Raw genomic sequence first — 24909 nt, 5'->3', positions numbered from 1 at the left:
ATGCCAGGAGGCGGGGCAGGGTTTTGATCATGTGACTGCTGTGATTGATGGTCACAGCAGTGACATGATCGGAAAGCTCCTAATCGTAAGTAGAGATCAGGAGCTTTAGATGCTTATAACTGTGTCGGGAGTGTGTAGGGCACATGCTCTTGGCCATAGCTGTTTACATTCTGGTATATGCGGTCACTCTGTGTTAAGGCCCATCTGCCAAGAGGCCGCATATATGCACACCACTGGAATGTAGGGGTTAAACTAATATGATTGACAGCACTGATGTATATAACACATGAAAAATAGGGGTAGATGGAATGACACAGACAAAGCCGTGAGAAGAAGAAACCCTGGTGCTAGTTATCCACTTCCCTACAGCACGCCGTCAAATGACGTCCTGGACTTTCGGGGGAGATATCTAAATGATGCCTGCAGCTACAGGCATCATTCAGATTTCATTCTTTGCAGCTGGCGATTCTGTGCATGATAAGAATGATCATAGCGGCATTTCCACCGATTGATCATTCTTATAGGCGATGGGAGGGGACATCTCCCCTCCCGCCACCATCCGGTGGTGCTGGATGATGACTATAGAGACGCCATGACACCATGCCCGGGTTCCCGGATGTAAACAAAGCTGCAATCGCAGCTGTCAGCATGAAAAAAAAATAATAATTAAAACGCCCCTGTGCCCGGCAGCTCTCATCTGAAGCCAGCACACACGTAAGTCCCGCCCACATATGTAAATGCCGTTCAAACCACACATGTGAGGTATCACCGCGTGTGTTAGAGTGTGTGCAACAATTCTAGCACTAGACCTCCTCTGTAACTCTAAACTGGTAAAAAAAATTCAAGTGTCACCTTTGGAGATTTTTAAGTGCCGAAGTATGACGCCATTCCATGAGTGTGCGCAATTTTAAAGCGTGACATGTTAGGTATCTATTTACTCGGTGTAAAATCCTCTTTCACATTATACAAAAAAAATTGGGCTAACTTTACTGTTTGTTATTTTTTAATTCATGAAACCGTTTAAAAAAAAAAGGCGTTTGAAAAATGATTGCGCAAATACCGTGCAAGATAGAAAGTTGCAATGACCGCCATTTTATTCCCTAGGGTGTCTGCTAAAAAAAACATACATAGGGCTAGATTCAGGTAGATTGGCGCATTGTTACGGCGGCTTAGCGTATGGTATTTACGCTACACCGCCGTAAGTAAGTGAGGCAAGTGCTGTATTCACAAAGCACTTGCCTCCTAAGTTACGGCGGTGTAGCGTAATTGGGGCCGGCGTAAGCACGCCTCATTCAAATGAGGTGTTTTATGTAAATGGGTGGTGACCCGACGTGATTGACGTTTTTTACGAATGGCGCATGCGCCGTCCGTGTACATATCCCAGTGTGCATTGCTCCAAAGTACGCCGCAAGGACGTATTGGTTTCGACATGAATGTAAATTATGTCCAGCCCCATTCACGGACGAGTTACGCAAACAACGTAAAAATTTCAAAATTTGATGCGGGAACGACGTCCATACTTAAAGGGGTTGTAAAGACAAAAATATTTTCCTCTTAAATTAAAGTCTGACAGTAGCTGATAAAGTAAAAAGTAATGTTTTGCATTATAACTAGTTTGATACCTGTTGAAATCGAGCTGTTTTATTCACCTCCAGCACTCCTGAATCGTTATTCTCACTGACTTCCTGGTTTGCGGTGCGCATTCATTCTTGCTACATCACGGCCTAATGGGAACTACAGTTTAGCCTCCATGCTTAGCCTCCATGCCTGTGAGGGATAAGAGAGCATCTTCACACAGGGCTGTAGTCATAGGGAGGGGGTGAGCACCGTCTACTTTCCACCATGCAAAACGGCTAAGATGCTGGTGGAAAGCAAGAAGAGGAGAGACAGGAAATGGCATTTTCAAACCTGGATTACTGTATTTTGGAGGTCAAAAGGAAAAACGAGGTAAGTGATTTTTAAATGCTCTAGCTGACCGCAATCAATTGATCTAATAAAAAACGAACCTTTAGTGTTCCTCATAATAGCAGGAACAACCTTACGCCGAAAAAGCCTAACGTAAACAACGTAACAAAATAGCGCCGGGCGTACGTACGTTTGTGAATCGGCGTATCTACCTAATTAGCAAATTCCTCGCGTAAATCGACGGAAGCGCCACCTAGCGGCCAGCGTAAATATGCAGCCTAAGATACAACGTTGTAAGACACTTACGCCAGTCGGATCTTAGGGAAATCTATGCGTAACTGATTCTATGAATCGGGCGCATAGATACGACGCCGCAACTGGAGATACGCCGTCGTATCTCCTTACTGAATCTAGCCCATAATGTTTGGGGGTTCCGAGTAATTTTCTAGCAAAAAAAATATGATTTTTACATGAAAGAGAGAAGTGCCAGAATAGGCTATTATGTAAAACAAAATTAACAAATAATGTTAAAAAAAATGTAAAACAAAATTAACAAATAATTTATTTCTCTTGTGTAAACTTACAGAAATGGCAAAAAGTATCCAAAATTAATTATATGACCATTATTATTTGTCCTTGTTTGACTTTGCTAACATTTTAGGAATAATTCTCTTTGTGTCTCTTTGGGTACCAGTACAGTAAGGTTTAAGAACCTCTGCCCTCATCTAAGTTCTAACAACACTTAACCCCTTTTCATGTCCCTGTACCTTACTAGGAGTTTATATGTCACACCAATAGAAAGTTCTGCATCAAAAGCCTGCAGTGTTGATGTTCTGGCACCATGATAACCCAATGTAGTCTTTTAGGGCCAGATTCAGAAAGACTTACGACGGGCGTATCAGTAGATACGCCGTCGTAAGTCCGAATCCGCGCCGTCGCAACTTTAAGCGTATGCTCAAACTGAGATACGCTTAAATGTTGCTAAGATACAACCGGCGTAAGTCTCCTACGCCGTCGTATCTTAACTGCATATTTACGCTGGCAGCTAGGGGCGTGTACGCTGATTTACGCCTAGAATATGTAAATCAGCTAGATATGCCTATTCACGAACGTACGCCCGGCCGTCGCAGTACAGATACGCCGTTTACGTAAGGCCTTTTCCAGCGTAAAGTTACCCCTGCTATATGAGGCGCAGCCAATGTTAAGTATGGACGTCGGGACCGCGTCAAATTTTCCGTCGATTACGTCGTTTGCGTAAGTCGTTCGCGAATAGGGCTGTGCGTAATTTACGTTTACCTCGAAAGCATTGAATTTTTGCGGGTTAATTTGGAGCATGCGCATTGGGATACTTTCACGGACGGCGAATGCGCCGTTCGTAAAAAGCGTCATTTACATGGGGTCACAATAAATTAACATAAAACACGCCCACATCTTCCACATTTGAATTAGGCGGGCTTACGCCGGCCTATTTACGCTACGCCACCGCAACTTTGCTTTGTGAATACTGCACTTGCAATGTCAAAGTTGCGGAGGCGTAGCGTAAATAAGATACGTTACGCCCGCACAAAAATACGCGTTCCCTACATGAATCTACCCCTTAGTGTCTGCCAGCAATTTTTTACATTGAGATCAAACTTGTCAAATTTGATAACTAAGCTTAGAGAGGAATGCAGGAAGCTAAGCCTACCTGTTGAATATGTCACTTTTCATTCATACATTGCAGTAGTGTGCCAGTCCACCCCGCTCACCTGGTGATTTTAGAACTCTTGTAATAGAGCTAATCCTAGGCATGTTCACTGCAGGGTCATTGCTGTCTCCTATAAGGCTGCACGCATTGCTTTCTGGCACTTTGAACCAATCTCAGATATGTTTGTGAATGGGCATCACCACAGGGTGGCACTGTGGATAGCACAGAAAAATATACTATGCCACGTCCTGTTATATTGTCAAAAGCATTTGGAATGGGAAAGAATGGACTTCATAGGCATACTTAAAGTTTAAAATTTGTATTAATGAAAAGACATAGACAAAAAAACAACATATATACATCAGTGAGAAGTGACTAAATATTGGTGTCTCGATGGTCACACAACAGCCCAAAGTCACATTGGACTCAATAGGCTAAGTTGGGGGGCCAAGAACGAGACCTGTATATACCAATACCCTGGTGAGTTAATATAATAACCTAAATGGGTATAGCCCTAAAGAGGTAAAACAAGGGTTAATGCCAGTTCAAACAGATTACCAACACAATTACCGACACCAATTTTTAGTCACTTCTTACTGATTTATATATGTTGTTTCTTTAATATGTCTATGTCTTTTCATTAACCACTTAACCCCCGGACCAAATTGCTGGTCAAAGACCAGAGCACTTTTTGCGATTCGGTACTGCGTCGTTTTAACTGACAATTGTGCGGTCGTGCGACGTGGCTCCCAAACAAAATTGGCGTCCTTTTTCCCCCACAAATAGAGCTTTATTTTGGTGGTAATTGATCACCTCTGCGGTTTTTAGTTTTTGCGCTATAAACAAATAGAGCGACAATTTTGAAAAAAATGAATATTTTTTACTTTTTGCTATAATAAATATCCCCCAAAAATGTCCATACTCTATGCGGAAATCAACGGAAGCGCCACCTAGCGGCCAGCGCAAATATGCACCTTAGATCCGACGACGTACTAACACGTACGTCAGTCGGATCTAGCCCACATTCCGGTGTATCTTGTTTTGTGGATACAAAACAAAGATACGAGGGCGCATCGTAGAACTTACACGGCGTATCAATAGATACGCCGCCGTAAGTTCTTTGTGGATCTGGCCCATAGCGTTTACAAAATTGGGGGATATTTTTATGGCATTTTTATTAATTTTTTTTTTTACTAGTAATAGCGGTGATCAGCGTTTTTTTTTTTTAGGTACTGCGACATTATGGCGGACACTTCGGACACTTTTGACACATTTTTGGGACCATTGGCATTTTTATAGTGATCAGTGCTATAAAAATGCATTGGATTACTATAAAAATGCCACTGACAGCGAAGGGGTTAACAGTAGGAGGCGGGGAAGGGGTTAAGTATGTTCCCTGGGTATGTTCTAACTGTAGGGGGGGTGGCCTCACTAGGGGAAATGACTGATCTTCTGTTCATACGTTGTATGAACAGAAGATCAGCATTTCTCTTCCTGACAGGACCGGGAGCTGTGTGTTTACACACACAGCTCCCGGGCCCCGCTCTATAACGAGCGATCGCGTGTGCCCGGCGGCGATCACGCCCGCTGGGCACAGGAGTCCTGGGCGAGCGGGGGGGCGAGCCCTAGTGGCCTGCGCGAGAGCTGACGTATAGCTACGTGCTCTCGCGCAGGGGAGCCAACCTGCCGCCGTAAAACGACGGCGGCTGGTCAGCAAGTTGTTAATAAAAGTTGTAAACTTTTTTAAGTATGCCTTTAAAGTCCATTCTTTCCTATTCCAAATGGTTTTGACAATCTCAGGTATGGTTCACCCCCTTGGACTGTGTGGTGTCAGTGCTCTGAACAGTGCCCAGTAGGGTTGTCCCGATACCACTTTTTTGAGACCGAGTACGAGTACTGATACTTTTTTCAAGTACTCGCCGATACCGAATACCGATACTTTTTTTAAATGTCATGTGACAGTGGCAGTCTTTTTTACAATTTTTTTTTTGGGGGGTGGGGTGGATTATCAGTGTGTGTGTTTTTTTTTTTTTTTTTTAGTATTATTTACATTTTTTTTTTGTATTTTTTATTGCAATTTATTTATTTATTTATTTTTAATCAGCCCTATTGGGGGTCTTTGGAGAGATATCAGGGGTCTTAACAGACCTCTGACATCTCCTCTTTGAGACAGAGAAAGGGACTAAGGACACTTTCTCTGCAGCCTCAGCTAAAATGAATGGAGAAGCTTCCTCCATTCATAAACTGAAGCATCGTAAACACAGGTTACGATGCTCAGTTATGTGAATGGACACTGACTCTGTCCATTCGAAAAAGGTAGGAGCCGGATTTAGCGGCTCCTACCTCCGACATGGAGGGGGCAGCACACGGAGCACGGGGGGAGAAGGCAGCACACGGAGCACAGGGGGGGGGGGAAGGAGAAGGCAGCACATGGAGCACAGGGGGGGAGAAGGAGAAGGCAGCACATGGAGCACGGGGGGGGGGGGGGGAGAAGGAGAAGACAGCACACGAAGCACAGGGGGAAGAAGGAGAAGGCAGCACACGAAGCATGGGGGGGAGAAGGCAGCACATGGAGCACGGGGGGAGACAGCATGGAGAAGACTTGCAACTCCCCTGGCGCACCGATCACCCTGACTGCCCAGGTATCGGGTGAGGCATCGGAGCACAGTTCATGCAGTTAATAGTTTGCTTCAGCCTGATGAATACCGTACTAGAAGTCTCCATAGAAGTCTGTGTGCTGAAGTAGGGATCACTGTGGGCTGGTTAGCTTGTAGGTCTGCCCAGGAACACTTCATTATAATTCAGTGTAAGTGCAGGGAGGAGGAAATCCATAATGAGCACGGTTCAGTTAAAAGTGTGAGTGCACCCTTACTTTCAATGTAAAAATTACAGTACTAAAAAGTTTCTCTAAGCCACTGTTTCTCAACTCCAGTCCTCAAGGCGCCCCAACAGGTCATGTTTTCAGGCTTTCCATTATTTTGCACAGGTGATTTGATCAATTTCACTGCCATAGTAATTACCACAGATGTTTCATCTGAGGGAAACCCTGAAAACATGACCTGTTGGGGCGCCTTGAGGACTAGAGTCAAGAAACACTGTATGTTTCCTGTGGGGAGCCTCTCCTGTGTGCTGCTGACAGGAAAGGCTCCCCACAGGACTCTCTACTAAACCAACTTGCCAGATCTTAAGAGCCTGGCTACGTTACCTTCTTTGGGTTACTTTTTGGACAGATTATCCCTGCCCAACCCACGCACCAGATTTATATCAGTGTGCAGTCTTTGGCGTATAGAGATAAATACACCTGGATAGAATCCTCCTTTCTTGCTTACCAGCAGACTGTGCTTTAATACCCGGCTGTCTTTTATTATGATTTCTACAAACCTAACTGGCTATCTGGTTTAGATATACTGCCAGTGTGTTGGTATCTAGGCTCGTGTTACGCCCCGTACACACGCGAGGATCTATCCGCTGGAATTTATCCGCGGATCATTTTAAGCGGATAGATGCGCTGGTGTGTACGACCCAGCGGATATTTATCCGCGGATATTTTTCGGCCGGTGGATTTCCAGCGGATAAAAATTTCTTGGCATGCTAAGAAATCTATCCGCTGGAATCCAGTCCAGCGGATTGATCCGCTGGTCTGTACAGACTCACCGGATCAATCCGTCCGGTTCCCTTCCTCGCATGCGTCGTAATGATGCAACGCATGCGTGGAAGTCCTTATATTACAGCGTCGCGCACGTCATCATCGCGGCGACGGCGCGACACGTCACCGCGGAGGGAATTCCTGGCGGATTTTGATCTGATGGTTAGTACAACCATCAGATCAAAATCCGCCAGAGGAGTTATCCGCGGAAACGGTCCGGAGGACCGTTTCCAGCGGATAATCCTCTCGTGTGTACGGGGCCTTACACTACTCAATACGACCTGTTTACCATCATGCTCCTGAAGAAGCGCTTTGTTACGCGAAACATGTAGAGCAGAGCAAGAAAAATATTCTGCATACCGGACCCATGATTAAGGCTATACACTTCATATACATACTGTTTAATTATTATCGTTTGTTGGATATGTATCTCCTGCAACCTGAGTATATTTACACTATTGTAATTTTTTGGTAGTGATATTATAGCATTTCTCTGGGCCATATACCAGTAATTACTATACTGTTATAATTTTTGAATGTACTTTTATATAAATCTCTATAATAAAAACTTTTCGATTTTTACATTAACTACTCGTGTGCCGTTATAGTCCAACCTCCTAGTCCAAATTAGTGTTCATTTCATATACATACAGTATGTGATTGGTTACTGTATATAGGAAGCAGAGAGGGAGAGGTAGTCACACTTTGGGAAGTCTATGTCCACTAGGTTTGCCACTTCATCCCTTTAAAACCAAACACATATTAATTACACAGGTTCTGTGGCTAATAAAGATGGTAATTGAACTCACTTGGTGCCCTAGGGCTCTTTCACACATGCGGACCGTTTTTTAGATCCGTTTTTCATCCGTTTTACATCCGTTTTTCATCCGTTTTTCATCCGTTTTTTTTTTTTTGTTAGAACTTTATTTTTATTACATATTTTGATGAAAAAGGGATTTTGGCGGATCGGATGTTAAACGGATCGTCCGCTAACATCCGTTGTTCGTCCGTTCCGTTTTTTTGACGGAAGAAACATAGGGTTTTCTTCCGTTAAAAAAACGGAGCTTAACGGAGACGGATGTTAACGGACGTTAGCGGATGCTCATCCGCTAACATACGCTATCCCATTGGAAAGCATTGCAGTCCGTAAACGGACGTATGAAAAAACGGACGAACAGTCCGCACGTGTGAAAGGACCCTTATCTGCATTAAATTACCCTCAGAACCTGTGTAATTCATATGTGTTCGGGTTTAAAGGGATGAGGTTGCAACCCTAATGTCCAGAGACCATATGATCAGTGACATAAAGTCTGGCTGTAGTCATCACAAAGACTTGAGAGGGTCATATCTAGTGACCCTGTGAGGAGCTATATAAAGATCACAGAGAACACAGATTAGGATAAATTGAGTGAACCTTTTGATTTTAGTACAGCTGCAGTGTGTTGGAATGCATTAGGAACTGACTAATCAATATCACTTACTGTACATGTCATGCAAGTGCTCTCTAACAGTCCTGTTTACCTTTATTAAAAGTTGTCTGTCATATTCTTCCTTTCTACCTAGGATACAGTGAATGGAGGAAATATTTTAACCTTTCTGTCCCCAAAAATCAGGATGAGTTGGCCATTGTTCTAAATAATACGCAGCTAGCCAAAAAACTAATGGCTCTGTATAAAACACCTAAAAACATAGACCTCTGGATTGGAGGAGTATCTGAACTTATGGTGCCCGGTGGAAGAACTGGACAGTTGATGGCTCGTATTATTGGGGACCAGTTCCGCAGGACTCGGGATGGAGATCGGTATGTTTCATTTACTAGTGTACAGGGAAGGCTCACAGGCAAAATATATTTCATTCATTAGTAAGACTCACAAAAAGTATTCCCTAATCTGGTCCCAGCAAAGATTATGAATCCTTCAATCCAAAAGTTACATTATATAATGGAGAGGCTGATTAATTACATTCACATCTACATTGTTTTAAAAAAAAAAAATTGTACAGAAAAAAAGATACAGTTTTGCTGTGTAGCGTGTTGTTCTGTCACCTACAGTATTGGGTAAAAAAGTAGCAGAAATCTTTGACATGTCTTTTAGAATCACTGGATAGAAAGTCGTTTGTATGCTTAAAGGGGTTGTTAAGGTTCATTTTGCCTTCTAAATGTTTTTTTTCTCTTTGTTTTCTTTGTCTGAATTTCTCACTTCCTGTTCCTCCTCAGTAAGCTGGTCTGGCTGACTAACCACCGCTTGGATGATGGTGGCAAGTTTAATGAGGAGAAACAGGAAGTGAGAAATTCAGACAAAGACATTTTTTTTTAGAAGGGAAATGGAAGGAAAAGGTAAGTGAACCAACAATGCAATAGCTTAAAGGAACCAATTTAGAAAATTAAAAACAAACCTTTACAACCCCTTTAAGAAAATGGCTCCCCAGTTTACTAGCTAGTACAATCTGATCATGTCTGATAAGTTTACAAAATTATAGAGCAATGTGCAAATGAAGAAAAGAGACAAGTACAAATGCTCTTCAGATGTCTTTGAGTTGGGGTTTAAAGTGGGTTTTTTAAGGCTCTCCCGGTTTAATTTCATCAATTGTAAAGAAAAGATTTGGTTAACTGGAATATAAAATAGCAGGGATATGTGTATCTGCCCAACCCTAGACATGTGCAGAACAAAAAATTTTTTAGTTTCAATTCGTTATTTAAATCATTTTGTTTAGTTAAATTTGTTAAATTAATTTAATTCATTTTCTGAATATGTTTTGTTTTGTTTATTTGTTTTCAAGTACTATTCAAATTGAATTTGAATTGGCATTCAAATTCTAATTGGCATTTTAACTCAAATGTATTTTATTCAAAATTCAGATTTCGGAAGATGGTTATATTCTTTCTATTTCATTGTATTCTGTTCTATTGTTTTTTTTTTTATATATTCTAGCATATTCTTTTATTTTCTAGTTTATTCTTTTTTTATTATATTTGAATTCAAATTTATTCTATTCGCAATTCGAATTTTCGGAAGACGGTAATATTCTTTCTATTTTATTCTATTCTATTATAGTCTATTGTTTTTTTCTAATTTATTCTATCCTTTCTATTCTTATCTCTTATTTTCCATTCTATTCTTTTCCATTCTAATCTATTCTATTGGTAGAACAATAGTGCAGCGTTAAATGATGTGCACAATGGTTATAAAGGCACAATAGTGAATACAAACAAAATATATATAAAGTCTGTGTAAAGACCCTATATCACAGTGAATGTGACACTGGGTTAATGAATAGAGCACACAGTTCGGTGTGCAAATTAAGATTCCATAGGAGAGGTGATGAATAGGAGCATTGACATGAACGTTGAGTGTATAGTTGTCTGAAGGGATCATCAAGGCATCACATAGAAGAGGTAAGTATAATAGGGTACTCTTACTGGAGGGTGTGGACTCAGCTGTTTTTTTTAGAACAATAAGGGTCCTTTCACACGTGCGGACCGTTTTTTAGATCAGTTTTTTATCATCAGTTGATCAGTTTTTTATCATCAGTTGTCATCCGTTTTTCATCAGTTGTCATCTGTTTTTCTTCCGTTTTTTCATCCGTTTTTTCATCCGTTTTTTTTTTTTTTTTCAGAACTTTATTTTTATTACATATTTTGATGAAAAACGGATGTTAGCGGATCGGATGTTAAACGGATCGTCCGCTAACATCCGTTTTTCGTCCGTTCCGTTTTTTTGACGGAAGAAAAATAGGGTTTTCTTCTGTTAAAAAAAACGGAGCTTAACGGAGACGGATGTTAACGGATGCTCATCCGCTAACGTATGCTATCCCATTGGAAAGCATTGCAGTTTGTAAACGGACGTATGAAAAAACGGATGAACGGTCCGCACGTGTGAAAGGACCCTAAGTCTCGTGAGCGTAGTGGTCTCAGCGGACCTGAATCTCTGCACAGAAAAACTCCCCAGACGGCGATGGCTGTACGAGTCAGATGAGATGAATACCACCCATCACAGGAGCTGGACGGATATAACTTAAATTGCAGGACATATATGGAGAGCCCCAGTGGGCTCGCAGGGCAAATGGAAAAGAAAAAAGATGCTCCAGATGGTGCAGGTCAAAATAAACCGTGACAGGTTTTATTTTAAATGGTAAGCAAAACATAAAAACAGGATCACATGAACAATAATAAAAGCAGTATGGGGTGCTATAACGCAAACCGACGCGTTTCGGCTTAGAGAGCCGTCCCCATACTGCGGACTTTATATATATTTTGTTTGTATTCACTTTTGTGCCTTTTAACCATTGTGCACATCATTTAGCGCTGCACTATTGTTCTACCATGTTCTCCACTTTGTTTGTGTGCTAGCTGCTTTGTTTCACATATATGTTTGGTTTAGCGCAGTGTTTTCCCTTTTTTCACAATCTATTCTATTAAAATTAAAGTTACAGAAGATTAGTTATATTCTTTCTATTTTATAAAGTCAAATAATGGTGCGCTAATTCAACCTATGAAAGGATTAAATGTATTATTCAGAAGTACCGCACTTCTAATTACCATCTATCGCTAAATTGCCTAGTGCTTATCAATGAACACAATTAGTGTGATAATGTATAAAATTCACAAAAATTATGAAAATATTGAATAACACTGTAAAACAAATGAATGTCAAAAAGTTCCAAACAAATTCTAATAAGTAAAACGAGGATCCACTCCAAGGAAATGAACTGCCACGGTTTTGGGTGAATCATCAGTCATCAGGTAAATCATCAACATATTCAAGCAGGTGTGCCTAGTCTATTACATTAGGATGTGCACCCCAAACCTCCAACACATATATGCATTTGACAAATTTACCGCCTCTTCCCCACTCTCCATCCTGAAACAATGGGATGAAGGGGGAGCAAGGGAGCACACAGGGGGACCCGGGCAACAGAAGGAAGAGTAACAGGGAAAGGAGGGGTGGCATATATTAGTACCGATCTCCTATATTTTGTGGCAGCTGAATGTTGACAAAAGGGAGAGGAGGAGAAGCCTACTTTCAGCTGCTGCAGGAGGAAAATACAGATCAGTTCCACTAAATTCCACCCCCACCACCTCTTCTGTCTAGGTTCTGAGGGTCGGCAAGGAAGGTTTGCGGTTTACCTGTCACCTGCCCACCATTGACAGGTTGCCATACCCCAGGATTAGGGTGTGCCCAGGCACACCTGGCACACCCCTTGCGCACGCATATGGCTATAATGGTCTTTTGTGTTCTGAGCAATCCCTAAGGAGCAGGTCCCATTGTATGTACTTATTAGAATTTGTTTGGGACTTTTTCACATTAATTTGTTTTACAGTGTCTTGCAATATTTTCATGACGTTTGTGAATTTTATACATTATTACACCAATTGTATTCATCTATGAGTACTAGGCAATTTAGCGATAGATGGTAATTAGCAGTGCAGTACTTCTGGATAATAACATTTTTTTTGCACAGGTAAACTTTTCACAGGTTGAATTAGTGCACCATTATTTGATTTTATATTTCAACTGTGGGTGTGAGATCACTATTCAATGGTTGCAGCTGTTGAGTTTTTTCTTTTTCTAGTTCCTATCATTTATTTTATACATAGCGGTGTTTAACCACTTAAGGACCGCCTCCTGCACATTTACGTCGGCTGAATGGTACGGCTGGGCACATGCACGTACAGGTATGTCCTGTGCTTGTACCCAGCCGTGGGTCGCGGGCGCGCGCCCACGACCTGGTCCGAAGCTTCGGGACCGCGGGACCCGCGGACCCGATCGCTGCTGGAGTCCCGCGATCGGTCCCCGGAGTAAACACAGCTTCCCCGTTCTTCACTGTGGCGGCGTCATCGATCGTGTGATCCCTTTTATAGGGATACACAATCGATGACGTCACACCAACAGCCACACCCCCCTACAGTTACAAACACATATTAGGTCATACATAACCCTTTAGCGCCCCCTTGTGGTTAACTCCCAAACTGCAATTGTCATTTTCACAGTAAACAATGCATTTTAAATGCATTTTTTGCTGTGAAAATGACAATGGTCCCAAAAAGGTGTCAAAATTGTCTGAAGTGTCCGCCATAATGTCGCAGTCACGAAAAAAATCGCTGATCGCCGCCATTAGTAGTAAAAAAAAAAAAAATTATAAAAATGCAATAAAACTATCCCCTATTTTGTAAACGCTATACATTTTGCGCAAACTAACCGATAAACGCTTATTGCGATTTTTTTCCCAAAAATAGGTAGAAGACAACGTAAAATGTTTTTTTATATATTTTTGGGGGATATTTATTATAGCAAAAAGTAAAAAATATAGATTTTTTTTCAAAATTGTTGCTCTATTTTTGTTTATAGCGCAAAAAATAAAAACCGAGGTGATCAAATACCACCAAAAGAAAGCTCTATTTGTGGGGAAAAAATTAGTTTGGGAGCCACGTCGCACAACCGCGCAATTGTCTGTTAAAGCGACGCAGTGCCGAATCGCAAAACCTGGCCGGGTCCTTTAGCTGCCTAAAGGTCCGGGTCTTAAGTGGTTAAGTACTACATACGCATTTTCTTTCTATTTTATTTTATTCTATTGTTTTTTCTATTTTATTAACTGCTTGCCGACCAGCCGGGGCAGTTATATACACCCAAGCCATTGCGCTTGGCCAACGCCGTGTTGTACGTCGGCCACCCACGATCGCTCCACAGAGAGTCAAAACGTGAATCTGTGTATGTAAGCAAACCGATCCCCATTCTGATGGGAGTAGAGAGAGATCTGCTGTTCCTACTGATCAGGAACAGTGATCTCTCTCTACTCCCAGTCAGTACACTAACCCCACAGTTAGAAACACTTCCCTAGGGAACACCTAAGCCCTTGATTGCCCCGTAGTGTTAACCCCTTCCCTGTCAGTGTCATTTATAGAGTAATCAGTGGCTATTTTTAGCTCTGATCACTGTATAAATGTCACTGGTCCCAAAAAAGTGTCCGATCTGTCCGCCGCAATGACACAGTCCCGCTAAAAATTGCTGATTACCGCCATTACTAGTAAAAACATAATAATAAAAATGCCATAAATATATCCCCTATTATGGAGATGCTATAACTTTTGCGCAAACCAATCAACATATGCTTATTGCAATTTTTTTTTACCCAAAATATGGGTAAGAATACATATTGGCCTAAACTGATGAAGAAATAAAAAGAATTCTGTCTTTTTTGTTTATAGCGCAAAAAAATAAAAACTGCAGAGGTGATCGAATACCACCAAAAGAAAGCTCTATTTGTGGGCAAAAAAGGACATACATTTTGTTTGGGTACAACGTTGCATGTGCAATTGTCAGTCAAAGCGACGCAGTATCGTATCGCAAAAAATGGCCTGGTCATTAGGGAGTAAATCCTTCCGTGGCTGAAGTGGTTAAATTCTTTTCTATTCTCTTTTTTTTTTCTGTTCTATTTTGTTCTGTTTTACACTATTCTTTTCTATTCTATTTAATTATTTTCTACTCTATTCTTTTCTATTCTGTTCTGTTTTACTCTAATCTATTCTATTCTTTTCTATTTTATTTTATCTCTTCTCTATTTTGTTATTGTCTTTTATTTTTGTTTTTTTAAATCCGATTCAAATTCAATTCAGATTTGAATTTCCTCCAAATTTTGATTCCTTATTTCGGATTCGTTTAAATTAGGGATGCACCGAAATTTTGGCTGCCGAAATATATTGGCCGAAAATGCCGTTGTCAGCATATTGCCGAAAGAAAAAACACAGCGATAAAAAAAAGCCTGGGGGGTCGTTGTGGGGCGCTTTTGTGCTTTGCGGGTGCAAACTGTGGAGGAAACTGTGTGCAGAGCGACTTTCCCTCCCAGCCCCGCCTCCCGACATCTCGCTCTGAGTTGCTCCTGCACAGTATGTTAAGTGCGGCCAGGATACAGGGAACAGGTTTATCGGAGGCACAGGGGGTGGAGCTTGCTCCCCTCCTCCCATCACTTAACACTGTGCGTAGCGATCGGGCAGGGCTCAAGTCCTGCAGGAACGCGTAGGAACGGAGTTCCTGCACTTTTTTCACAGCAGGAACTCAGTTCCCTTTGCAGGACTAGAGCAGCCGAGCCGCCCGAGCCAATCCTTCACGAGTCACTGTCAGGGGCAGGCGAACCTTATTAATCCTTTATGTTACCGGTCGCTTACTGGCCGCTTCCTGTTTATGGATTCATCAGGTAGTGTGCGGGTATTCCATGACTTCCTTGATGCCGCAATGTCTCCTGGGAGCTTTTGTCATTGTTCCCAGGAGACATTGCGGAGGTCTGCCGCGAGTTATTGCGGGATTTAGAAAGAACTTGCTTCTTTCTAAATCCTGCGATAACTCGCGGCAGACCTCCGCAATGTCTCCTGGGAACAATGACAAATGCTCCCAGGAGACATTGCGGCATCGATGAAGTGACCGGATACCCGCACACTACCCAATGAATCCATATACAGGAAGCGGCCAGTAACATAAAGGATTACTAAAAATTAAAAAATAATAAATCTGCGCTATCAGGGTAACAAGCAGCTACATACAATCCAGTGAAAACAAGGAAAGAAATACAAACAAAAATCCAAAAAATGCAGCGCTGAGAAATAAATAGTGAAAAGACAGTGATGTCTATATTAAACATACATGAGTGTGAACGAAAATAAGCGAGTCCATAAATATATACATTAATCATATGATTGAAAATAATGATAAATGATGTGGTGGAGACACTATAGACCTAGGTTTAAAAGTCAATATCTGTGAAAATGTGAGTCCATAAAAGTAAACGTGGAATCAAGAGTTGAAATGATCAATCAAAATTGCAGTGACAAGACACCCACGGTGATTCTAGTTGAAATGGAATAATGGTGATAACGCCCGCCACCAGGAGGGGAGGCTTACCAGATGCGATGGACCCAAGTGAGCTTATGCCCAAAGGGTCAGTAAGGCTTGTAAATGGTATAGATGAGATGATATACCGGAACACACCAAAACATACGACCAGCAAATAACGGTGAAGTCTTCGCTTAGTAACAGGTGGAAGGGATAACCTCAGCTGGGAGATGGCTCATGAGAATTGGAGAGCTTGCCCAAGTTATGTGGAGGAAAACGAAAGGCACATAGCGTGATACCGTAAAAACGGGAACGTTTATTACCGGTTAAAAACACTTACAGTTTGGTAGATAAAAAAGGACATCAATGTTGTAAAGTGCATGGCAGCAGTAGAGTCCCGACGCGTTTCGCTACAACTAGCATCGTCTGGGGTAAAACCCTACTGATGCCACCATGCTTAAGTTTAAAATATGACCTCCTTAGGAACACTCCCCTGGGGGATCGCCCAATGAGAATGCACTTCCGGGTCACCCTTGTGTATCATACATTGTTTGATTGTATAAGGAACAGGATATGTAGAATCTATGCCAAAATGAATGGTACTATCGCTTGAGACCAATTAGTTAGTTAAAATGAACTGACCTGGTCCGTATGTAGTTTATGAAAGACAGTCCACAATGGTCCGACTTGGTGGGGTCACATGACTTAGTCACATGTACGTCCAAGCAGGTTGTGTGGGCCAATAGAATGAATCCACGTCACAACAAAGCGACGTGGATTGGTAAAAGATTCGATGGATGTTACAAGTCTGGGCCGGCGCTTAGGTCACATACCTAAGTCTATACCTATAACACCACTTCACTCGTGTTTTGGGCGAGGTACATTGACGACATCCTCCTCCTATGGGATGGCAGTTTGGCAACACTCGAGATTTTTATGAATCATCTGAACAACAATGACAGGGGGATATCCCTTACCCATACAGCTAGCTCAAATACCATCCAATTTTTGGATTTGGAGATTAGCATTGTAAACAACCGGTTTCAATTTAAAACATTTTTTAAAAAAACTGACCGGAACAGCTTTATTCCAACTGACAGCTGTCATCATCCGTCATGGCTGAACTCCATACCTCGAAGTCAGTTTCTCAGGTTGAGAAGGAACTGCACAGATTTAGATACCTTTTCTATGCAAGCTAACATCCTCAAGCACAGGTTCATAGACAAGGGATATGATCCTGCCAATATAGAACTGGCTCTTAAATCTTCTCTTGAAGTAGACAGAAGTTCCCTACTAGAGGTCAAACCCAAAAGAGAACAGGATGAAAGTTTCAAATGGGCATTGCTCACGTCATTCTCTACACAACATAAACTGGTCAAATCCATTGTTTCCAAGCATTGGAATATATTGAGAAACGACCGAGTTCTAGGACCTGTTCTACCCGAACGAGCCAAAGTTGTGTTTAGGGGTGCACCAACACTTCAGAGAAAAATTGCCCCGAATATTATCAACCCCCCCACACGTCCTTCTTTCTTTCACCAGCTAGTCGGATATCATCCTTGTAAAAAGTGTACAGTATGTAGATATAACATCTCAGGTAGGACCAAGAACCTCGAGTTTCGTTCCACAACAACTGGGAAAGTTTACCCTATAAAACAGTTCTGTACCTGTTCAACTAAGTACGTGGTGTACCTTATTACTTGCCCGTGCGGCCAACAATATGTTGGTCGCACTATCCGGAAATTTTCCGTTATAGTTGCTGAGCACATAGCCCTCATTTTAGCTGGTGATATTCACCATACTGTACCAAGGCATTATAAAAAATACCATGCTCAGAACCCCACTGGCACACAATTTCTCATTATAGATCAATTCGTGTCCCCTTGGAGAGGTAGCCCGAAAACTCGTGGGGTGTCCCAATTCGAAACCTTCTGGATATACGAATTGGGCACACACACACCATCAGGTCTCAATGTAGATTGGGACATCAACTCTTTTATTAACAAATCCTAATAAGTATAGGATGTCCCTATTTACCATTCATAATTGTTCCATATTTTTTTACACATTTGGCCTATTCAGTGTCCATTTGAAACATACATATTTCTTATTTATGTTTATATAATATGTTTCTGTGAAGTAACATTTATTTATTTTCTTTCATTTACACATGTTTTATTAGTTTTTTAGATATCTCTCTTTCTTGTATACACATAACAGAATGTATTGTATATTTTCTTAATTTTACAGCCTGTCATGGGGGTTCGTCCAGTGTAAAGTCACTTCCTGGACCTACTAGTATATTTACCGCTTTCACATGCATAGGCATGAACCTTTTAATTGGATATACACTAATTGATAGGCAATACAATTTTTATCAATCACTCCCTTTGTAGAATTCTTGCTTATGTTTATAACATCTCCCCTAGGGGGCGCTAGTATTGCCATTTTTTGAATGTCGAGGTTCACTGACATTCGAAGTTAAGACATGATTCCCCACAAGGATTTGTCCCTTTTTTTGTGATTTTTACAATATAATCAAATAGATACGTTTTTATTAACTTTTAAAGTTGTATTTATTTGCTAAAATAATATATAGATTTTCAGTAGTTTAAATACAACATAATTATCTTGTGGCAGTTTATTCTCTGTCCATCCCCTTTTTCTTCTCCCGTTTTATTATATCATATACTATTTGTGTTTTCCGGGCTGTGAGTTAATTTTTACACCCCGGAACGCACAGTGGAGCGCAGCGTTCTAGGTCTATCCAGCTTGGAACGCAACGTGTGTATACACACACACGTACGCACGCATTGGGGATTTGAAACATTGAGAGTACGCCCATCACGAACGTCACTCTATTGGGCTGCGCCACGCTGGACGAATGAGCAGAGCGGCGCGTCCAGTGACGGTCTGTTTATGCGCCCTTTTCCAGCGAGGTCATGTGACCTAAGCGCCGGCCCAGACTTGTAAAATCCATCGAATCTTTTACCAATCCACGTCGCTTTGTTGTGACGTGGATTCATTCTATTGGCCCACACAACCTGCTTGGACGTACATGTGAATAAGTCATGTGACCCCACCAAGTCGGACCATTGTGGACTGTCTTTCATAAACTACATACGGACCAGGTCAGTTCATTTTAACTAACTAATTGGTCTCAAGCGATAGTACCATTCATTTTGGCATAGATTCTACATATCCTGTTCCTTATACAATCAAACAATGTATGATACACCAGGGTGACCCGGAAATGCATTCTCATTGGGCGATCCGCCAGGGGAGTGTTCCTAAGGAGGTCATATTTTAAACTTAAGCATGGTGGCATCAGTAGGGTTTTACCCCAGACGATGCTAGTTGTAGCGAAACGCGTCGGGACTCCACTGCTGCCATGCACTTTACAACATTGATGTCCTTTTTTATCTACCAAACTGTAAGTGTTTTTAACCGGTAATAAACGTTCCTGTTTTTACGGTATCACGCTATGTGCCTTTCGTTTTCCTCCACATAACTTGGGCAAGCTCTCCAATTCTCATGAGCCATCTCCCAGCTGAGGTTATCCCTTCCACCTGTTACTAAGCGAAGACTTCACCGTTATTTGCTGGTCGTATGTTTTGGTGTGTTCCGGTATATCATCTCATCTATACCATTTACAAGCCTTACTGACCCTTTGGGCATAAGCTCACTTGGGTCCATCGCATCTGGTAAGCCTCCCCTCCTGGTGGCGGGCGTTATCACCATTATTCCATTTCAACTAGAATCACCGTGGGTGTCTTGTCACTGCAATTTTGATTGATCATTTCAACTCTTGATTCCACGTTTACTTTTATGGACTCACATTTTCACAGATATTGACTTTTAAACCTAGGTCTATAGTGTCTCCACCACATCATTTATCATTATTTTCAATCATATGATTAATGTATATATTTATGGACTCACTTATTTTCGTTCACACTCATGTATGTTTAATATAGACATCACTGTCTTTTCACATAAAGGATTACTAAGGTACAGTGGATTGAAAAAAACATGCATTTTAGTAATTATGCATATGAGCGTATCATTTTTTTTTTGGTGGGGGAGTGGATCTTGGGTGGGAATTCCCACACTTTTTTCCCCAGGACTTGACCCCTGCGATCGGGTGATAGGATCCCCTGCATGTGGGAGGATTCTGACATCTGACCCCATTCCTGCTCCTGTCTTCTGTCACTGTGCAGTGCCGATGAGATCCTCTCCTGCCCCTGAGTGCCACTGCCCAGTGCCTCTGTACCGACCTGAATGTACTTTGTAGAAGGTAAATGAAGTACGGTAATCTTTCCGGCATCGCTGATAACTCCTCACACCCAGCACTTTTATTCTCTCTCATTGCTTGTCCAGCTCTCACGACACTCGCAGCCCCCCCCCCTTCCTCCCCCTTCATCCTCAGCATTTCCCGGTCTATAATCTTTTCATCTACTAGTCTCTATATGCTCTAGTCTGCAACTGTCACAGCCTCAGAATCCTGCCAGTATTCCATTCATTTCTCATTGCTCCTTCATTCTGCCAGAACTTTTTTTCTTTACTTCACTGCAGGGGCGTAACTACAGTGGTCGCCTTTGCGACCCAGCCCGAGAGGAGGGGCAGCATACAGAGTGAACACTAATACAGTGTGAAACGCGTCAGTTTTCTATTTTTGGATTTTACAATAAAGGCCATTTTTATTCGGTGTGCGGCTGTCCAGAAGAATTTGTTCTTTTATTTTGCATATAGAGGAACCAATGCTTTCCATGTTCTTCCTGCAGCCACTGAATGCCTGCAGGAAGGAGAGGAGAAAACGTGGGCATTCAGCAGCTGCAGGAAGAACATGGAGGGCATTGGTTCCTCTGTATGCCGCCCCTCCTCTCCAGCTTTTTTCTGCTGTCCGTGTGCTCCTCAGATCTCTCCTGACCCTTCTGTGATCTTCCCCAGCAACTTCTCTGCTTTCTCCCACCTGTGACCCCTACTGTTCTCTGTCCCCCCTTGTGCTCCTCTTCAGCCCCCCCCCCCATGCTCTTTTACAGTCCCCCCATTCTCTACTCTGGTCCCTGTGCTATTTTCCAATCCCCGTGCTCTTCTCTGGTCCCTGTGCTCTTTTTCAGTCCCCCGTGCTCTTCTCTGCTCCCATTGTTCTTTTCCAGTCCCCCATGCTCTTGTCTGGTCCCCCTGTATGCTTCTATGATCCCTGTGCTCTTTTCTGGTCCCCCGCTGTGCTCTTTTCTGGTCCCCCCTGTGCTCTTCTCTGGTCCCCATGTGCTCTTCTCTGGTCTCCCCTGTGCTCTTGTTTGGTCCCCCTGCTGTTGTCTGGTCACCCTGCTGTTGTCTGGTCCCCTGTTGTTCTCCTTTACCCTGCCATTCTCCTGTCACCCTGTACTGTCTCCTGCCCACCCCCCAGCTCTGCCAGGTTCCCCCCTCCCCTCTCCCACCGGCTGCTGTGGGGAATATGTCAGGATGGAGAGCAGGGAAGGCTTCCCTGCCTGAAATGACAGAGTAAGTTATCTGTACAAATCACTTACTCTGTCCATTCCTAACTGTAGCATAATAAACTGTGTTTACAGACAACACAGTTTACTATGCTACCACACCCACTTTTCGCCGCAGCGCACTACACTTGCCACAGATCAATCTCCCCCATAAATGTCCCTCATACTCATCTTCAAAAGTTGGGGGGTATGCACTGGTAGGCTTCAGGGCACTGGTGAGGCACAGGCAGGCTGCATGACGGGCACTGGTAGGCTGCTGGGCACTGGTGAGGCCCAGGCAGGATGCAAATTATGGGCACTGATAGGCTACTGGGCACTGGCAGGCTGCATATGATGGGCACTGGTGAGGCTGCATTGATCTCCTGCTCCATGTCTGCAGTCTCTGACCATCTCCTGTACCATGTCTGCAGTCTCTGACCATCTCCTGTACCATGTCTGCAGTCTCTGACCATCTCCTGTACCATGTCTGCAGTCTCTGACTATCTCCTGTACCATGTATGCAGTCTCTGACCATCTCCTGTACCATGTCTGCAGTCTCTGACCATCTCCTGTACCATGTCTGCAGTCTCTGACCATCTCCTGTACCATGTCCCCAGTCTCTGACCATCTCCTGTACCATGTCCCCAGTCTCTGACCAACTTCTGTACCATGTCTGCCGTCTCTGACCATCTCCTGTACCATATCTACAGTTTCTGACCATCTCCTGTATCATGTCCCCAGTCTCTGACGATCTCCTGTATCATGTCCCCAGTCTCTGACGATCTCCTGTATAAAAATATTTATAACAGTCATTTTCGGTATCGGTTTCGGTTTTCGACCTAGTGTATTTTTCATTTTCGGTATCGGTTTCGGCACCAAAAAACCCATTCGGTGCACCCCTAGTTTAAATGCATTACTATTGTAATTCAGAAATGTGGATACAAAGCAAAAATAAAATGGTGCGTCCGGGAAATTATCTTTTTCTGGTCACAAGAATGAGGTTTAGATAGGACAAAGAATCCAATAATCAGTATGTGAGAACACATTTGTAGCTAGCACAAAATGATTATGGTCACAGCTCTCAATATAAACGGCATAAATACTGGAGTTATACAAAATAACTGTGCCATGCTTTGGTTGGAGTTTACAACCTTGTTTGAGCAAAAAGGTAATAGATTAATAATGTAACCTTCTGCTTAGGTTTTATTATGAGAGGAATTCGGTTCTCAGCGAAGCTCAGAGACGTTCCATAAAGAATGTGTCTATGTCCCATATTATCTGTGCCAATACAAACATCACTGAGGTTCCTCCAAACGTCTTCTTGTTAAATAAGCACCCTGAACAATTTGTTCCATGTTCCAATTTCCCAGCATTGGACCTAACTGCATGGAAGGAGACCAATAAAACTAGTAAGTCCAGAGATGCATCCTTTTACCTGTCTTGTGTTTGGTATCTGTCTATGACGGGGGGCATTTGTCATTGGTAGTATAAAATTACATAGCACTCCTGTGTTTAGGTGGAGGAGGAATAGTTCTCAACCAATGAGGAATAGTGCTCTCATCATTGGTGTCGGTGGGAGGAATAGTGTCACATTGTTGGTGTCAGTGGGAAGGATAGTACCACATCGTTGGTGTCAGTGGGAGGAATAGTGTCACATTGTTGGTGTCAGTGGGAAGGATAGTACCACATCGTTGGTGTCAGTGGGAGGAATAGTGTCACATTGTTGGTGTCAGTGGGAAGGATAGTACCACATTGTTGGTGTCAGTGGGAGGAATAGTGTCACATTGTTGGTGTCAGTGGGAAGGATAGTACCACATCGTTGGTGTCAGTGGGAGGAATAGTGTCACATTGTTGGTGTCAGTGGGAAGGATAGTACCACATCGTTGGTGTCAGTGGGAGGAATAGTGTCACATTGTTGGTGTCAGTGGAAAGGATAGTACCACATTGTTGGTGTCAGTGGGAGGAATAGTGTCACATTGTTGGTGTCAGTGGGAAGGATAGTACCACATCGTTGGTGTCAGTGGGAGGAATAGTGTCACATTGTTGGTGTCAGTGGGAAGGATAGTACCACATTGTTGGTGTCAGTGGGAGGAATAGTGTCACATTGTTGGTGTCAGTGGGAATGATAGTACCACATTGTTGGTGTCAGTGGGAGGAATAGTGTCACATTGTTGGTGTCAGTGGGAAGGATAGTACCACATCGTTGGTGTCAGTGGGAGGAATAGTGTCACATTGTTGGTGTCAGTGGGAAGGATAGTACCACATCGTTAGTTTTTTTTACCAAAAATATGTAGAAGAATATGTATCAGACTAAACTGTGGAAAAAAAGTGTATTTTTTTTTATATATTTTTTGGGGATATTTATTATAGCAAAAAGTCAAAAATATTGTATTTTTTTCCAAATTATTGCTCTATTTTTGTTTATACCCCCAAAAAAATAAAACCGAAGAGGTGATCAAATACCACCAAAAGAAAGCTCTATTTGTGGGGAAAAAAAGGACATCAATTTTGTTTGGGAGCCACGTCGCACGACCACGCAATTGTCAGTTAAAGCAATGCAGTGCCGAATCGCAAAAAGTGTCCTGGTCCTTTAGCAACAAAATGGTCCAGGGCTTAAGTAGTTAAAGAGAACCCATTTCATATTTGTGCTTATTCTATTTTTTTTTTCTGATTGCAGATGAAGACGGCTGTAAGGTTTGATAAAAGGAACCAACTTCAATATAGCCAGAAAGCAAGACATCCACTGTCCCTCTTTGTGGGCTCTGCATAGGCTATACATTTTTTCAATTTTGTTTTCCAATTTATTATACAAATCAAACATTGTTCTTAATAATAGTGGCTACTAATAGATTGGTCCTCATCATTTTATCACCTTTACCTAGTCTCACTTTAATAATACTGCTTTCACATTAAGCATAAGATGTATTGATTACCTGATGATGTAAAATGATAACATTTGGCTTTCTGATAATACATTACAGTTGTAGACGTTACAGATGAGTGATACTGTGTGGCTGCCTATGAAGGGTAGAAGTATTTGAAATATTTAAAAGACCGTAATAAATATGTTTTAAAAATAGTTTAAAGGGGTTGTAAAGACAAAAATATTTTCCTCTTAAATTAAAGTCTGACAGTAGCTGATAAAGTAAAAAGTAATGTTTTGCATTATAACTAGTTTGATACCTGTTGAAATCGAGCTGTTTTATTCACCTCCGTCACTCCTGAATCATTATTCTCACTGACTTCCTGGTTTGCGGTGCGCATTCATTCTTGCTACATCACGGCCTTATGGGAACTACAGTTCCCATTAGGCTTAGCCTCCATGCCTGTGAGGGATAAGAGAGCATCTTCACGCAGGGCTGTAGTCAT

The 24909-nt window shown here is 42.2% G+C and overlaps 1 protein-coding gene across 2 annotated transcripts in view; it reads left to right on the top strand.

Moving 5' to 3' along the window:
• Positions 1 to 24671, top strand: part of LOC120927666 (myeloperoxidase-like) — a 104139-nt gene extending 79468 nt beyond the window's left edge. For both annotated transcript variants that reach the window (XM_040338488.1, XM_040338487.1), the window contains exons 12-14: positions 8802 to 9039; positions 22741 to 22949; positions 24218 to 24671. In XM_040338488.1, coding sequence (XP_040194422.1) covers positions 8802 to 9039; positions 22741 to 22949; positions 24218 to 24240 — 470 coding nt within the window. In that variant the 3' untranslated portion in view covers positions 24241 to 24671. The remainder of the gene's footprint in view (positions 1 to 8801; positions 9040 to 22740; positions 22950 to 24217) is intronic.
• Positions 24672 to 24909: the final 238 nt, after the last annotated feature.

Source organism: Rana temporaria, chromosome 2 (assembly GCF_905171775.1).
Source record: "Rana temporaria chromosome 2, aRanTem1.1, whole genome shotgun sequence".
In the NCBI taxonomy this organism is placed as follows: Eukaryota; Metazoa; Chordata; class Amphibia; order Anura; family Ranidae; genus Rana; species Rana temporaria.
This window is presented reverse-complemented; position numbering and strand designations above follow the sequence as displayed.